Below are 17,854 nucleotides of genomic sequence, written 5' to 3'. Positions count from 1 at the left end.
TTTAACTTACCAAAATGACGAGTAAATACTTTTACTTACATTATACTTATAAAATGATTGAATATAAAATCACAGAATTAATTTCTGTAGTTAATAATTTCATGAATTAACTCCACATGGAAACACTATGGTAAATCCTTAAAAATTTCCTCGATTATTCCAAGAAAGAGTGTTTTCACGTTTCGAACGTCTCACCGTGTTCTTCGACTTGCTCTTGATTGTGCCCGGCGCCAGAAATCGCGACCGCGCAACATCAAATCTCGCGTTTGATTAAGGCAATTACGTTGGGCAAGATATATCAAGCCGTTCATTACTTACTTGACAATTTGTCTCCAAGTCCGCGTAGTAACCACCTTTCAGACCTCGGCAACTAAACGAAGTGGCTGGGATCGTCGTGAGAGCTGGAAAGTCCACTCCGGGTTGTCCTGTCACGCCTACCGAAAAAACAATCGTAATTTCTCAGGAGGGTTCATCGTCCCGTTTCAAAATTCGACAATTTTCCTTCTTCTTGGCTAAGTCATTCGCTTTGTTCTCTACGCAGGATCGAGGAGCAAGAGTTTGGAGAATAAACATCCGCGGACGTTACGATTCTCATGCAAAATGCGGACGAACGCGTATCACATTTTCGACTTCTCGAGAAGCATTCTGGATATTTGCCATAGCGTCTTATTTTGACCATGTACGAAACCGGTTTTGCGTATGCGCACAGTTCTTTTAATAGAAGATGGATCGACTTGTTTCTTTTTAACTTTTGTTATTCTTTCTGTCTACGACGCAACTGTACCGGGAGTATTTAATAATAACAATAACAGACACATCATGCAGAAAATAATTTTACATGGCTTGTACGTAGCAGAAACGAGAAGATATTTTGTTGAAACTGTGGTGGATATGAAGTCGTTGTAAGGGGTCTTCTCGCTTTAAAGATTTAAAAGAAAAATCCAACTCCGTCGCATCTGATGACAGTCTAGGACACGTTTCTAGGTTTACATTGAAAAATTTGTGGTACTTTTCAGTAGATTATGTATTGTATATCAAGAATTGTACATGGATTATGATTCGCTGTTAATTAGTAACTCCAGAAGATTTTTCGAGACATGAAAGTGCACGCAGTGAAAGCATGTTTTTCTCATCGCGTTACGCACCAAAGAATACACTGTGTATCGACTTTTAAGTTATCAAAATTCCAAGATCTTGTTAAGTAACCAGTGAAACTATGCGTATTATTTAAAAATGATCCGACGTGTACTTTCTCAATAGGAAGAAAAAGAATGCTCAAACTCTGATACTATTTTTAGAAGCGAGGAGACCCCTTGGTACTATTCTTCTTTTCTTTCTTTCTTTTTTTTTAAAGGAAGATAAGACTTTCGAATAATGAATAAAAGAAGAGTTGATACCATTTCCTTTATTTCGTGCTGTTCAAATGTTTTCATTAGTCTCTTATTTATTCGAATAAAATTTTGTCCTTTTCTCATTGGAATCAATTTCCTCGCGACTGGTGTGATCGATTGTCGCGTCGATAAGTTTCAAAAGAATATCGCTTGGATGCATGCGTTTTATTCTATGAGATAGGAAGCTGGAAGAGAAAGTGAGTGGTGCAGTACAGTATTAATAATAATACCCGCTCCTTTGAGCCATTCCTTGAGAAGATCCGCATTGCCGAAGAAGACTGGGAAAGAAAGTACTTTAGAGACGGGACAGAGAGGGTTAATGGTTAGTTTCGACATCAGTAATTTAAGCATTGGAACCTTGATAAACTTGGTACTCGCCATTCTTCTCCGGTGCCAGTCTTTTGACAATTGTTTTCAAGGATTCGGTGTTCTCCGCTGATCCTTCCACGCTAGATAGATCCAGCTCTGATAGGAACTTCGGCAGGCTCGTCTTTTTATTATCATTCTCTGACTAGAACGTGGAAATTGGTCCGTGAGAAAATTCACGATTCGCGAAAAATGCCACGTAAGACGATATTATTACTTTTAATTTAATTTAATTCATTGGCGAGATACGAGTATTTCATTGATTTAATTGATCCTATCAATTATTCCAACTAATCTCTTAGTTTTATCTTTTAAAGTGGAACATTTTAGATAACGAACAAAACTTTTAATGTGTCGGTTGATAAATAAAAATTAGAGGCTCGATTATGCAATCTATACGTGCTTCGTATAAATGATAACTATATTTCTGCATGTATTTTATCTTTCGTTTGTCGAAGCTCCCACTGATTAGGACGATAGGAGATAATTTTTATCTAGTATTATATTAAATATGTATCTATTACTGTTTATATAACATGGTAGTCACCTCTGTTTTGCAGTAGCTTGGCATGAAACTAACCACTGAACCTGAAAAATCGAATGATACGTGAGCAGCGAATTTCAATAAACGATTACCATCTCTTCATAGAATAGAAAAGATTCTATGGCCAACGTTTGATGATATCAAATGAAGCAGTGACATTTTCATTTCATTGAAGATAAACATACCCCAAATAATGATGCGATACTTACATAAAAATATAATTATTTCGAGGTAGGCCATTCTCGACAAATCCTTATGCATGGTTCTATAACAAACAAAGTGTAGAAAAAGTTAATTCTCAGATTTGAAACTGGTAGTAAGAATAAAATGAAATATTTTTAAGAATCTTAATTTGAACAATGTTATAATTATTAATTTGTTAAATGGTTTGAATTCTTTGACGACTTACTTATAATTCTTAACGTAAAGTAGATTTTCTTCCCGCATTTATGGAACACGAATAAAAAAAAATTATGTGAAACGGTATTTTACAATCTATATATTTCTAGACGATAGATGAATATATGTAAATAATGAATATATAGATTCCTAAGAGAAAAAAAAGAATTGCCGAAACCCGGGATCGAACCAGGGACATTTAGATCTTCAGTCTAACGCTCTCCCAACTGAGCTATTTCGGCTTCTGGAAAAGCACCACTCCATTGCTACTGATAAACCCAATATTTCTACGTGAATTTATAATAAATTTCAATAAATGTATATAAATAAATCTTATCTAATAATATTCTCGATTAATTTACAATCATACTTTATAATACAAAAATTTTAATTATTAAATTATATATGAAAATTGTAGCTTATGCTACAATTCGCTACATTTAATAAAATTAATATAAGTTTGATTAAATTATTAAATAAATAATGAGAATTTATTGTTACAAAGTAAATTTCAATCCAAACCAGCATTATTTCTAGTTTCCTTTAATTCTCAATGGCAATGGATTTATCATAAACCAGAGTTAAACAGCTATTTAATCAGATTGAATGGGTTTCTGCGAACCTGGGATCGTTTTCTCCAAATTACCCGCATTTCATGATCGTTCTCGCGATACCTACCTGACCACCGTGAGTTGCAGCATACTCGCCAATTTGAGAAAGCCATCTCTATAGATGGACTCATGATTAGCGATGAAATTACTCCAATTAAATTTCAACACTCTTACCTGATCGAAAACTATTTTAACTAGATAATAATGTACTTTCAGGACCGTTATAAACCTCGTATGCTCCACAATATTGGACTGCACATGTTGATACAGTGGGTGTAGAATGTATTCGTACACCGATCAAATTCCCAAAAAACTTTTGGGTGAAATTACAGTTTTTTAACTTCTTTCTTTATAATCAATGATATTTTACATATTCTCGGAAATCTCTAAGATAGATATAGTCCAAACAACGTTTACTAGTTAATATAATTTGTGAAATTAACCAAAAAAATGCGAAAAGTGGGTAAAAGTATAGAAGCAATAAGTATTTGTACGATTCATATAACGAACCATTTACAGTAGAGTTTGTAACGTAAACACATTAGTTCATCGCTCCATACGAATTAGAAAACATCAAATTTTCAGTAAAGTACTTTTAAAAATGAAGAAGAATTAAAAAGATTTAAAAATTGAAGAAGATCCCACTTCGAATAACTAATAATTTAGTTAATTTAACGCTTAGAAGAGTTGCAATAATTATAAAATCAAAAGGAAATCCTACGAAGGAAATATTATATACTTATAAATTAATGTAAATTTCTTTTTTTTTAATCAAGTTTTAAAAATTAAACAGTTGTGCGAATACTTATTGCTTCAATATTTCTATCGATTAATCGTTTCTTTTTCTTGTTAATTTCGCAACTTACATAAATAGCTATTTTTTTGTTGTAATCTATCTATTTTCGACATTTCCAAGAATATGTAGAATGTCATTGTTTATAAAAAATAAGTTAATAAATTACAATTTTACACAGTTTTTTTTGGAAATTGATCGATGTACGAATACTTTCTATATCCACTGTATATGAATTAAAAACGTTTGACATTACGATTTCAAATTATTGGGTTTTTGAAGGAACGAGTTAAATATGTTACCAATCTAAATGAAGTAATTATTTTCTTCTAACATCCGTACTTCTTCAAATCAATATCAAATTACATTTTTTAAATACATCCAAGCATAAAAAGTATTAATGAACGATGTGACGAAGCTTATTAAAACAAGTGGATGTCATTTCATCGTAGTTACTTTCGAATAAAATCGTTTCCTATTACTACCAGAAATCTCTCATCGCATGAATCTTTCGCAGGAAATACCGATAACCCCAACGACGCCGAAGAGAAAGTTTCATTCAGACTTTATTACAAATTATCATAATTTACGAGGTGAACATTTAGCAAATTTCATAGACGCTTACATTTGTTTCATAATCACTCGGTATAATGGATTAGTACAATCCTAGCGTTAATAAGATTTCTTTTAACAGAAATATCTTCAATGCGATATTAAAAATAATAAAAATTCGATACCTCACAATTGTCGGCTTAATCACTAACCATAGTTATGGATTCCATTTCGCCCGACACTGTCGTCAACTGCCTCATTACTTCGTTACCAACTCATTGAGTTAATTAAATTAATGATTGCCGTCTCAGGCAAATCTTCCTTTCAACTTCTTTCATTATTGACATGAAAATGTACAATATTTCTGTTTTAAAATACTATTAAATATATTAGGCCAAAGAAAAAGTTGGTGGGCACGTACTAGGTTTAACAAAGTTTATTCAAAATGTAAGAAAATCGTCTTCGATCCAATATAAAGAAATATGTAAAAACGCTACCAAAATATATCCATTATCTCCACACACACACACGCACGCACACACACACACACCATCGCTAAATTTTCTGAACTTGACGATGTCTGGAAAGAAATAACTACTCGCATCAAATTCAATTTGGTAGAATTTATGTATATTTAACTAGCGAGTAATCACAGGTACACAAAGTCTCATCCAAAGGTGAGCGCATCAGATTCAAAGGTTCCGTTGGAAGTGTTATGAAGGCTGCCGCCCCCCCCAAGGAATCAGGTTCAATCGCGATAATGCAGCCGCGAGATTCGCGCGGGTAAGTGTACCCTATGATTATCCGTGAAATCGATTAACCTAATCAAATCGCTGACCGTGGTAATGGGGTTTCTATTACGCGGCGTTCCAGGGAACAGAAACGTCGTGTCACGTATAGGCCAGTGTCCGTGGCTCAGTGACATTCAATCGGACATCACGGTTGGGATCGTTGGTCGGAAGAACAAATAGCGTCATGTTCCTTGGACGGGGAATGACGCAACAACGAAGATACGGTAGGGAACATCTTGTTCATTCTCACGGTTCAACGATTTACCGGACTTTCAAGATGATTACGGTAGTCATTAAATTGCCAGTTGGCATTTGATGCGACGCGCAATTTATGGTTAATCCTTTGGGCGAACCGCGATGAGTATTATAATGACGTACTTTCACTCACGGCTAAGACTCGACATGACTCGATATGATCCCGACGATCGTTGTCGTCCGTGTCGAATGTTTACTTTCAAGGATTGTCTATCGTCGTCGCGATTGATTCCGCTGTTGGCGACCTTTCGACTTCGTAATCGTGCTCAATCGACGGAACAGCAAAGAAATTTCACCGAGATAAGTGTCCGTCTAGTTGAGATAGGCGATATACGATGGGGAGAAACAATAGGGGGCTTATAGTAGAGGCTCGAGACTCTCCTTGTCGAAAGGTGCCCTTACTAAAAGAAAAAGAAAATCTCTTCTAGGTAAGTGACACGCTAAAACTGATACGAGATAACTGTACTCCTGTACTTGTTGAACTGTGATGGTAAGCAGGATCAACACGTCCGGAGGATATTTCGGAAAATAACAAGACTCGTTCTCGTTATTGTTAGAGACTCTCTTCGTGCCTGGATTCATGGTCTAATTAACTCTTAGGAGCCTGGTGATCCAAAATTAAATTTAAAAATACAGTGGATGTAGAATGTATTCGTACATCGATTAATTTCCAAAAAAACTATGTAAAATTGTAATTTATTAACTTATTTTTTATAAACAACGACATTCTACATATTCTCGGAAATCTCTAGAATAGATAGAGTACAAAAAAAAAAGAAAATAGCTATTTATGTAAGTTGCGAAATTAACAAGAAAAAAACTATTAATCGATAGAAATGTTGAAGCAATAAGTATTCGCACAACTGTTTAATTTTTAAAACTTCATGTCCCTTGGTAACATATACTTTATTTAAAAAAGAATAATGTTTCGACATAGAATAAGAATATGAGTATTCCACACGTGTGAAATAGCAGGGCGCAGGTAGTAAGTAATATATATACAATATTTTATGTTTTATCTGACGTTATCGTGTTGAATACGATCTATTTTACTCCATTACTGTTACAACATCTACTTCTAAGAGATATGATTGCCATTTTATACAAACACTGAGTTTTACAGCTGACCGCAAGTCGCGAAAGAAACTTTTGGGCCAGCCCAGTACCAACGTAGGCTATTAAAAAAAAAAAAAGAAAAGAAAAAAAAATATTCTAGAGCCTTTCCTGGAAACTCCAGAATATTTTCGTGGATGAGTGCGATCGGGGCCCATCTGGAATTTCCAGTAATCGGTCCCAAAGCCCTCGCCGATGGAGAAGGGAAGCTTGCCGCACCGGGACCTGGCGGATAGCGATGACGAAACAATAGCCGGCAGATAGCGAAACAAAACTTGGCGTCTTAACGAGCGCGTACTCGCATACGTATACCGCCTTCCTCTTTTGTAATGCTAATTCAAAGGAGGCAATTATTTCAGGAGTAACCGGTAACCTTCTGGTTTCTCGAACGACACCGACCGTCCGACTGTTGTCGTCCTTAGTAACCGAAGGATACGCGTGAAAGTCGGTCGCAAAATTCTCGGGCGACGATCCCGCGGATACCCGAGAAAATTTAACGAACACGAAACGGAAAGAAACGCCTCCCGAAGCGACGGTGGTTACAACAGCTCGTCCAATTACTCTCAGATGTTGTTTGCCAGGCGCATCTCGTTGCCTCAGCTACGAACCAAGGCTAGGATTACTCGAATAATTTATTATTCGAACGCATCGCGAGCACTCGAGCAATACAAATGAGCCTCGAACATTTTAACATCGCCGTTCGAATAGGGTAAATTAACTCCATATACTATTGGGTTGTCCGGAAAAGTCCATGTTGATTTTTGGTAGGTGATACAAGTCTGAATATATCGAAGTGGTTGAAAACAAATAACATCCATACATCCCTTAAAAGGTGGAAAGGTTGTGGAACAAAGTGGCACCTATGTAATTCAATAAATATATATTAAAATTCAAACGTGTTTTTGAATGTTTCTTAAAAATTGCCACGAACTTTCTGGACAACCTAATATCTTAAACCTCTATTGGTGGAGTTTGTCTCCAGACTACTCGTAAGGCATTTACTTTGATATTGAGGACGATGGTGATGCCGAGCGCCAAGAAGTCATTGTGAATATTGTTATTGGAGACATTGTATAATTGAGGCGGGGACGTTATCTTGTGAGAAAACTAGGATTATTTGATAAAGCGTCGATATATTAGCGTGTAGCCTGAAAGGTACAAGGACCCATAGAGGGTTAATGTCAGTATTCAAAGAGCAATCAACATTAGGTGCAGAAACGAATTCCGTGCTTTTGTATTCAGTCATTTGGAACTTTGATTTCAGTAGGAATATTTAATATATATTGTTATTATAATGTATTAAATTATCAACCTTCTGGGTTCTCGACCTGGTCTGCATTACAATTACATATATTATGTAACCCAAGTCCTAATCTGATGACCACTACAACGTGTGTATATACGATATACACAAGTGTGCTTTATAATTACAGTAATTGTAGAGGAGTACAAATAAGGAAAATCTGATGGTTACTAAAGTTCGTTTAGATACATTGCAATGACCATCAGGTTGAGACTTGAACGTTCGTACTTTAATGTATAAAAATGATTGAATCTGTTTAACTAGGCCTGCTTAAACTAGAATTATAAATAATTGAATAAAGAGCCACAGAATTAATTTCTACACCTAATATGATATTTATAAACTTGACAAGCACTCGAATGCTGCTAATAAACTTCGAATACTATTAATTCCCCCATTAATATTCCTACATGAATATTACTAGTCATCTATCACTGTTTCTGTATTTGATGAGCACTCGAATGCTGCGAATGGACCTCGAACGCTATCTCTAGATCAAAATCTTGCCAACCTATATTCCAGCGATAGTTCCATGGCAAAGCCTAATTATATGCCCATTATCGGCGTGCTACAGAGTTTGTAATAGCGATCGAACGACCGCGAAAGCGAGAATCGATTCGCCACTATTCCCCGACGCGCTCACTTCCGGTCACTCGGTTCACCATTCCTCCCATGAAATCGAATGGAACGACGAGGAAGCATCGTTGCAAGTTTGGATTGCGAACGACCTTATTTCATTTATCACTTTCATTTTACTTTAACGAATGTTATTAATTTCGCTCCATCGATCGTTATCTGTTTGATTTTAATATCTTTACGGTATCATAATAATACAAGATGCAAAAGAAGAAAGGGAATTAATATAAAATAAATTTAAATATCGTTCGTACCGAGCCTTTTCTACATCGTAATTCTAAACTTGCTATGAAGAAGTTGTAAAAAGCAAATTGATTGAATTTGAATTGTAGCCTTACAAAAATAAGTTTATTTTCTGGTATTTCTGTTTCCTTTCGAAGATACTATTTGGGAGCTTCGCAATGCTTGTAACTCAGGGATCTACAAGATCTAGACACAGCGCTGATATCACAATGCTGTTAAATGCAAGAGGAAAGGGAAAAAGGAAGAGCTATGGGAAACTTATGAGAAGAATATAAATAACGGGTGAGAAGGATATGCGTCAAGTTTTACACAATTTTTCGTTAATTTCCATTATCAATTTTTCATGGAATCCATTGGTGAGCCAAGGAGGGCGAAAGTGCATTCGTATAAAAATGAAAATAAATGCAACGCACCTAAACAGCTAATACATCTTAATAAAAGCTGCATCTAAAAACGATGCTAAATTACTGATCTCAGATGATCTACAATTTCCGCAGATTATCATTATTTTTCACAATTTACGAGTTTATCGATCCTCCTAACCCAACTCAGTATATGTTCATAAACTGCCTTCTTCGTGTATATTCTCTGCGATATTCCGGACAGTTAGCTACATATTTTCAAATAAAAACAGACATTTATTTAATAATTACCATAATCTAGAAAACGTTCGTACTAATACAGAAGATAATTAAAATAGAAGACACGTTTTGTATCAATTCCTGATGTTTCTTATTATGGCCTATGCATCATGTAGTCGTATATAGTAAAATGAAAGTTGTAATCCGGTTACTCTTCTCGGAAAACATTACGTATTCCACGCGGTACTACGGAAAATACTCTCGAAGTAATTGTCCGAGATGCGTTAGTTTCTCGCGGGCCAGCTGTAACGTTGTGGTTTGAATTTCGAAGTAATTCGGATAACTGCGCGCTTTGAGAACTTTTACAGTAACCCTTCCACCCGGTGCGAAACATTTAGGTGAAGACGATGTCGAATACAAATACACGGAAGCAACATTATCGGGTAGAGAACAGCCCTGCATTTTGCATGTGCCCTTAGGGAGAAACTGGCAACTGCACTTGACGGCGGATATGCAAGATCCTGGTTTCCCATTTGTCAAGAAGTGTCACTCGCAGTGGCGTGCTTAAATTTCAGGATAATTAATTTTCCAGTCATTTTGCGAATAGAGTAATTTCCCTCAAAAATAAAATAAATGTTTCCGTTAGATACTTCTGGCTTGTAGGTATTTCTATTGTATTCTACCTCTCTGTACTTTCATTCCAGTTTATTCAAAATTCATTTTATTTTCCCTCTGTAAAGGGAACTGCAAAAGCTGGCTGGATATATCCATACGTACTTGTTTTTAACCACATCGATGTATGAGAAAACACAAAATTGGAAGAACGGAAGCCTTTGTCGAACGTTTTCAATCAGCAATAGTTTCGTACTATTTTTAACGAAACCAATTCGCTGCGTTATTTTTTATTTTCGTGAAAGCTGTCAAGAAAAGGAGATAAAAGAACCTAAGGAGGTCCTAGAACAATTGTTAGTCCCGATGCAATTTTAAAAACGTATTTGCTTTGTTCTATCGTTAATTCATTCCATTATTCTCCCCCATTTATGATTATATAAATCACACGCAACATTTCTCTTTCATTTCTTTCTATCCGAAAGAAACGTCAATCTTGTTAACGACTTGAATTATATTTTTTGCTTTCCGCATTAACGTTCGTTCTGATATATCTCAATTTTTCTTGATGACGTTATTACTTTTTATTCCTCGGAGTAATCGCTGTGCAATAACACAAAGCAAGTAATCAAGTGGCTGGACAGCTAACAGCGTCTACACACGATTACTGTATGCGATTAATCAGAGGTGTATTCAGTCAAGAAGTGATTTTATATCACCTGTTGACAGTATAGTTACTAAAATAAGCGTTTCGATTAAGATAGTCACTATTATCTGCAGTAATATTGCTGTTTCAAGTAACTTAGAATAATATAATTGCTCTCAACTATTTAAAATAATATTCTAAATCGTAATACTTGTACCAGCTACTTATTATTTTGTTTCTCAGCTCGCACATCGATTGAGATCACGATTCAACTGCGCCATGCTACCAGAAAAAATCGCGAATCGCCAGGAAAAATGTTGAAGAAATCTTTCACCATTTACCAGTTCCGCAATCCGTTGTCGCAAGTGGTAACAATCCGATGAACGAACGAATAGAGTCACCAGATATTATCGTAACTGCGTTGCGTGTTGGGAGAAAGAGATTACTTTTCTCAATGAGGTTGAATCGGGAAAGTGGAGTGTGGTAACACTGCACTCCTGGTTGGAAGGATGAAACACCGTTGGTTAAATAGCGTCATTATTCGCGAAATCCCATTAATAGATGCAAAGTCAGGAATAATAAGTTTCCGAGTCATTTTTATGGATGAAAAATGTCGGTTTCTTATAGTTTATTGCGTTCTTGCCTGGCTCTGATTAATGGGGCTGGTCTGTAATTATTATCCATGGCGAAAAAACTTGCACCGAGCTAACAATCTTGGCTACGTCAGCTGGAAGACCGTACTCGATTATCTTATCAAGATGTCGAAATCATCTAATGATCGTCTCGCAACGAGCTTGCACGAGCACTTACAGGCTCGAATTTAGAGCCAACTTGCTTGCTTAATAATTCTATTAGGACACGGGCTTCTCTGTTTCGTTTTCGAATACTGTTTGCTTGAGAAAATGTTACTATTATTATTCGTTTCGTATCGACTTACGTAGAATAAATCATCGAACTAAGATTAGTGGCATGTTATATGCAGAGAAAATAATACAAAAATTTAATTTAATCTTTTCAAGGTTTACTTAAAACACTACTAAATCTAGTAAAAATATTTCTTAAATTAATTGCAAATTAATTGGATCCCTTATTCATACACTAGATATTTAAAGAAATTCCTTATCTCTTTTTAATAGGCTACCTACATTTCATTTTGTCTCTATCCTCGTGAAGGTACAACGATAATATTCTACGATTCAAGGAAACACGTTTCGCGGAACGATGGCTACGTAGGAAGTGTTTTAAAAATTTTCAATGTCATCCGGGCTTTGTACATTAACCAGATACATATCTACCAGCGTGGCTATTAGCAACGTGTTCGCATTCGTCGACTGTTATCGATTTCGTAGCGCGGCAGACATTCACGTCGAGTTTCCGATTATATTCGTAATATATTTATGGAGCAGAAAACGAACAGTAACAATTTTGCCCATTTCATCGTTCGTTCAGCTTCATCGAGGCGGGCGATGTCGAAGTTAATTACGTGAATCAGCAGCTGGCATTTTGTTACAGTACGAAACGAGAGATTTCCCTTTCCGTTTACAAGTCCGGAAGGTAAATGTGGCCATTAACTACACTTCATTAGCTGTTTTTTTTTATTTTACAACGGAGTCACTCCTGCTGGGTTATTTGGATCGTCAATCTTTCGAATGTACTGCCTGATAAATAATTCGAAACTGGCTTTAATTCATTTTTAATATGGTTTCCATTGGAGATGGCTTATTTACTGCGACAATATTTTATTTTCAACAAGTTTTACCGTCACTTTAATAACTCGTTAAAAATCCACGGACAGTGCATTTTCAACTTTTCCTTCAACTCATCGTCAAAAAAGTCTCGAATGTTCTCAAATATACGATCGTCTTCCCAGTAGGGATCCACGCTAACCGAGAAAACCGTTTGCAATTTTCAGATAGTTTTCCCTCGCACGTGAGAATTATTTATTACGTGTGGTTTTGTTTTAAACACTGCGCCTCTTACGTGTATCGCGTTATTACGAACATCGTCGAAGAAGGTGTCGTGTTTTTTGAACATTTTCCCATGTGTGAGTGCCGCGTCCTTACGTAAAGCATTGTATTCATTACGAGAGAGTTCTTGTACCTAGTCGTTCCTTTCGTGACTGACTTTTGGTGCCATAATCCTTTCATACTAAATTATTAGGCTGCATGTTTTTTTTGTTTCACCTATTATCTGGATGGAACACTCGTCCTCCGACGATGTCGGACCTCGTGCATGTTGCCAGAAGAAATCCATAATGGATGCGGCGAACAACATCGCACGCTGGAATTTTTTACGTGTTGCTATCCTCGCCCTAGAGGACTGACAGCTTGCGTCAGGTTATTACCTGAATTAGGAAAATTATTCCTGAAATGTTCTAGTCTTTTGCTCGAGATACGTTGTTATAGGCTGTTCTAGTGGTAGTATTTATTTGAAAAATAAAAGGAATTTAAAGGAAACAACTATAAGACACAAACGTACAGTGGGTGCAGAAACTATTCGTACACCGATAAATTTCCAAAGTAACTATGTAAAATTGTAAATTATTAATTTATTTTTGATAAACAATGACATTCTACATATTCTCGGAAATCTCTAGAATAAATATATTACAAAAAAAAAATAGCTGTTTATGTAAGTTGCGAAATTAACAAGAAAGAAACTGTTCAATTTTTAAAATTTGATAAAAAAAAAGAAATTTACATTAATTTTGATGTTAAATTTGATGTTTTCTAACTCGTACGGAGCAATAAACTAATGTGTTTATGTTACAAACTCTACTGTATATGGTTCGTCATAAGAATCGTACAAATACTTATTGCTTCTATACTTTTACCCAGTTTTCGCATTCTTTTGTTAATTTCACAAATTATATTAACTAGTAAATGTTGTTTGGACTATATCTATCTTAGAGACTTCCAAGAATATGTAAAACATCATTGATTATAAAAAAAGAAGTTAAGAAACTACAATTTCACATAAAAGTTTTTTGGGAAATTGATCGGTGTACGAATACATTCTACACCCACTGTATCTGTAGGTATACTTCAATGAATTCAAGAGGAAATTGTTGATGATATCTTAAATTAGAATTACGTTTTAATTGCAGCTAACTTCAGGAGATTATTGTCGCTGGGAGTCTATCAGTCTACGTATAGTGGTCAATATTTAAAAACACATAAATGTAGATTAATACAGAAAGTCCTCTTCTACAAGGTATAACCGTTTCTAAACAGGCCAGTGGATGAGTGTTAAATTAATTCTAGAAATGTACATCATGACCTAATGTTCCTTCATATTCCAGAAATAAACGATTTCGATCGCCGAATCGAATCCAATAAAATGTACAGACTTCCTCCTAACTATCCGTACCGATACATCCACCGCCAAAATTCGCAACAGCAGTTCAAGCTTCATACTTTGACGCGTATCCCTAAAAGACCGTGGATTTCTCACGAGTTAACGACGCTCGTCGCGCCTTCGTTTCAAGTATCATCGCCATTGCCAACGATCGTTATTCACGCTCGAGCGAAGAGAAAATCCCGAAGTGGCTGCATTTCGAGTTGTTCCGCTCGGCTCGCGAATGAGCGACGCGAGACACGGGTAAAATGAAGCCAGAGACGGGATTTTTCGGTACAGGAAACGCTCGTCGCGGGATCGTTCCAGAGCGGCGCCTTATGAAACATCCTGCTCGCGAATATGTGCTACGAACACACGCGTACGAGCACGAGACTTTCGGTTCCCGGTGACGGGAAGACAGACACGGCCGACGGAGTGAAGCGGAAGTGCAGACCTCCTAACGTCGTGGAATCGTGTCGGCGTTGACCCTAAGCAGAGAATTTGCCCGCGTTTACGATCTCGGCTGCAGAAGAAAGGTCATTTGGGGCCACTCACCGACGCCTTTACCGGCAACGAGGATCCTAGAGATATCGCAGAACGAATCTGATTACCGGTCCCCTGGCAGAGGATCTTAGAAAGCGGCGGAGACGGCCAACGGGCGATATTGAGACGTGATGGAGGACGAGCCGCCGATCGAGACGGCCAATAAACTGTCGTGAACGATCATTATGACATAATGTACTTGAGAGGACGAGAAATGTTTCGCGACAGCTGCGTTGACCTCGTCGTCTACCCTAAGGTGGAGTTGCTGCTCGATCGGGCCTCTTGACGAAGAGGATGTGCTAACTGTATGCAGGATAAAATAGTAATATTATCGGATTGAGTTAAAATACTCTCGAAAACTTTTACTAGGATTAAATATTATCTAAACTATTGGACACTACATAATCAAACGTTTATCGTGGTATTTACTTTCGTAACTTGGTCAAAATTCATGAATTTCGTTTAGACTCGTTTCCTATGATGTTCGACTTTCAGATTTTCATTAATTTTTTTCCTCTAATTGTTTAGACTTTAGACCATATTCCTATCGCAAAGTTATCTCACGCATCATCTCCTGAAAACGCTAACTCCTCCTGTCTCTACGACTATCACCTTCGAGTTTCAAAGAACGCTTATCCTCGACTGTCGCCATATAAAATCCAATATAGCCAGTTCATGCAACAGAATCACCTCTGTCCTCTTAAACATCAATGTTTATGCGGCTGGCAGAGATAAAGACATCACCGTGATTCTATCAAAGGTTCTCACCGGCAGAGTAGAAAGCGACGAACCAATCAGTAACCGATATTGTGCCATGCAAAAGTCGCGAAGCCTCGTCCATCGAGACATCCTCGAGCAATAAACCGTCGCGAACGTTCATTTTGTTGTAATCCGACGTTTAAATGACGAATCGTGTCGCGGTCTTGGGCCAGCAATATCTGACGAGGCGAATATTTGTGGAAATCCCGAGGAGTATAATTTCAGATGAAATTGTCGTTTCGAAGAATGTCGAAACGCAGTCGTGCTATGATTATCGTTCGCGATAGCAGGAGGCGCGGTTCTCCGCAAAACGGTTTTTCATTTCGTCGATAATAAATAGTTGGGAACGAACCTAAGAGCCCTGCGCATCGGGATTGCCGCTCGGGCATCTGTCGTTGCAATCAGTTGAAATCCAACCGAGCACTTTCGCGCAGATGCTAACGGCGGGCATTTACTAACAAATATTAATTACAGGAGCGAAATATAAGGAAAGCGTCGTTACGCAACGACGGACGTAAGATGGGTCGCTTTTTATAGGCGGTAATGACACCTTATGGATGGACAGGGTTGGGCAAATTGGAAAGAAACCGAGTTTTAGAGGGGTTAGAGGACATTTTTAAGTTTCATTTCATCTTACAGAGACGACGAAATGAACAGATTAAATAATGTGAGAGGAATATGTAGGAATTCTAGAGGCTAATAAGATGCTGGAAGATATTTTTAAATTTAGTTACATTCCACAGGGAGAACAAAATAAACAAATTCGATAATATTCAAAAATAATATTCAGACCTACACCTAATGAGTGTGCTCTGTTCTATAGGCATCATTGAAAATATGTGAAGAATAATTTTATGTTAAGAGCATTCAGGATATTGTCAATTTCGATCTTTTGATTTGAAACATGCTTTAAAAATTATGCAATCCATGCTAGTGACACTAAGATTCATATTTTGCTAATCAACCAGTTAATACCAAAAAGATACTGTATTCCAATTTTTCATAGAAAATTTGCTCTCGATGTTATCCCCTACTATACACATAAATATATTGTACACGTGTTTGTACATATGTAACAAACAAAAAAAATGTTTTTGGTCTCCAAGATGTATACAAACGTTGTTTTATTTCTAAGGGTACAAAGTCGTATAACTTGACCGTAACACCTAATGTACTAGCCTCACAATTGTTTGTCCTTTACATTTCATTTTACTCTTCATTTCTTTGCATTTAGCACTTGCGTGAATCCTAAACCCGTAAGGATTCCTAATCCCGTAGTCACAATCCTAGATACGACTCCTGAGGCCAATTATAAAAACATTACGTGAAAAAAAAAAAGATGAAGGAGTTTTTAGTTTCCTAGACAGAAATTCGTAAGGAGTCCCCTGTTACAGATCGATTTTAACATCTGGTCCCCCAGAAAGTATTTAATTACGTGCATTGCGCGTCATTAGTCGAGACGGAAGCGAAGCGAACGGCTCGTACGATTTATCGAGCAAGCGTTGATCCGGAAGACGAGCCCACTTTCGCCTGGAACATCTCGAGCCTGTGCGCCACACGTCTGGGGGCTACCTTACGACCTCACAGGACACTTGGCTCGTTTCACACATGCGATTGTGCGACTCCACGACCTCTCTTTCATACCAGAGAAACGCCGATTGTCCTCCGTTTTCTCGCGTTGTACCGACCGAAGGAAGAAGGGTGCGGGCGGTTGCTATGACATAAGCGAAATTACAAGCACACGTGCTACCGGTACACACGCAGAAGACTTTCTGAAAGGACTCTCCGCGGCGATGGTATCGCGCTCCCCGTCGCGATTATCCATTATGAACTTAATCATAAAGTAATGAGGATAATCCCCCCTCGGCGAACTTATGAAATGTTTACGTTCGTCCGAAGAGAGAAAGAAAGAACCAAGTTGGACTTATCTCACAGCTGATGTCAATTTCTAGGAGCAATTATATCGTTATGCGAATCCTGGCGGGAGGATGAGAAGATTAGTCAGTAAGTCTTGAGATGGTATCCTATCAATTCGATACTTTGCCCAACGTTTGGTTGTCTTTTTGTTTGGAGGAAGAGTTTGTTTTATTTCAAGTGGATTGGTGGGAAATTGTTGGGAGTGTTATGATAGGAATAGTAAAAATGAAAATAGAGTTTTATGCAATGGACTTTCAATTATTGACAAAAGGGTATTTGAAAGGAGCTTGGTTGAACGAGGAAAAGGGAAAACTATCCATATAAATTGAATTTTAATTAGAATTTATTATAAATGATAAAGTCAAGTCTCATTTTGTTAATGGAATATAATACAAGAGCTTTTAAGAAAGTAAAGTATCCTGGAGTATCGCAATAGAGTACAACACCCATCGACAGTCTCATTCAT

The 17,854-nt window shown here is 37.0% G+C and overlaps 1 protein-coding gene and 1 non-coding gene across 3 annotated transcripts in view; both read right to left on the bottom strand.

Annotated features, from left to right (window-relative positions):
* LOC128879818 (mucin-2) overlaps positions 1 to 17,854 on the bottom strand; it is a 28,235-nt gene that overhangs the window by 5,934 nt on the left and 4,447 nt on the right. Inside the window, exons 2-6 of one of the 2 annotated variants that reach the window (XM_054129329.1) lie at positions 2,511 to 2,566; positions 2,305 to 2,345; positions 1,749 to 1,902; positions 1,622 to 1,669; positions 319 to 434 (exon numbers count right to left, since the gene is read on the bottom strand). In XM_054129329.1, coding sequence (XP_053985304.1) covers positions 319 to 434; positions 1,622 to 1,669; positions 1,749 to 1,902; positions 2,305 to 2,345; positions 2,511 to 2,562 — 411 coding nt within the window. In that variant the 5' untranslated portion in view covers positions 2,563 to 2,566. The remainder of the gene's footprint in view (positions 1 to 318; positions 435 to 1,621; positions 1,670 to 1,748; positions 1,903 to 2,304; positions 2,346 to 2,510; positions 2,567 to 17,854) is intronic. The other variant, XM_054129335.1, reaches the window with a different exon arrangement.
* On the bottom strand, positions 2,870 to 2,942 carry Trnaf-gaa (transfer RNA phenylalanine (anticodon GAA)). Its single transcript has one exon. It is a non-coding gene; the product is annotated as a tRNA-Phe (tRNA).

The sequence above is a fragment of the Hylaeus volcanicus genome, chromosome 1 (assembly GCF_026283585.1).
Source record: "Hylaeus volcanicus isolate JK05 chromosome 1, UHH_iyHylVolc1.0_haploid, whole genome shotgun sequence".
Taxonomy (NCBI): domain Eukaryota; kingdom Metazoa; phylum Arthropoda; class Insecta; order Hymenoptera; family Colletidae; genus Hylaeus; species Hylaeus volcanicus.
The sequence above is the reverse complement of the archived record's forward strand: the minus strand, read 5'-3'. Positions and strand labels throughout refer to the sequence as shown.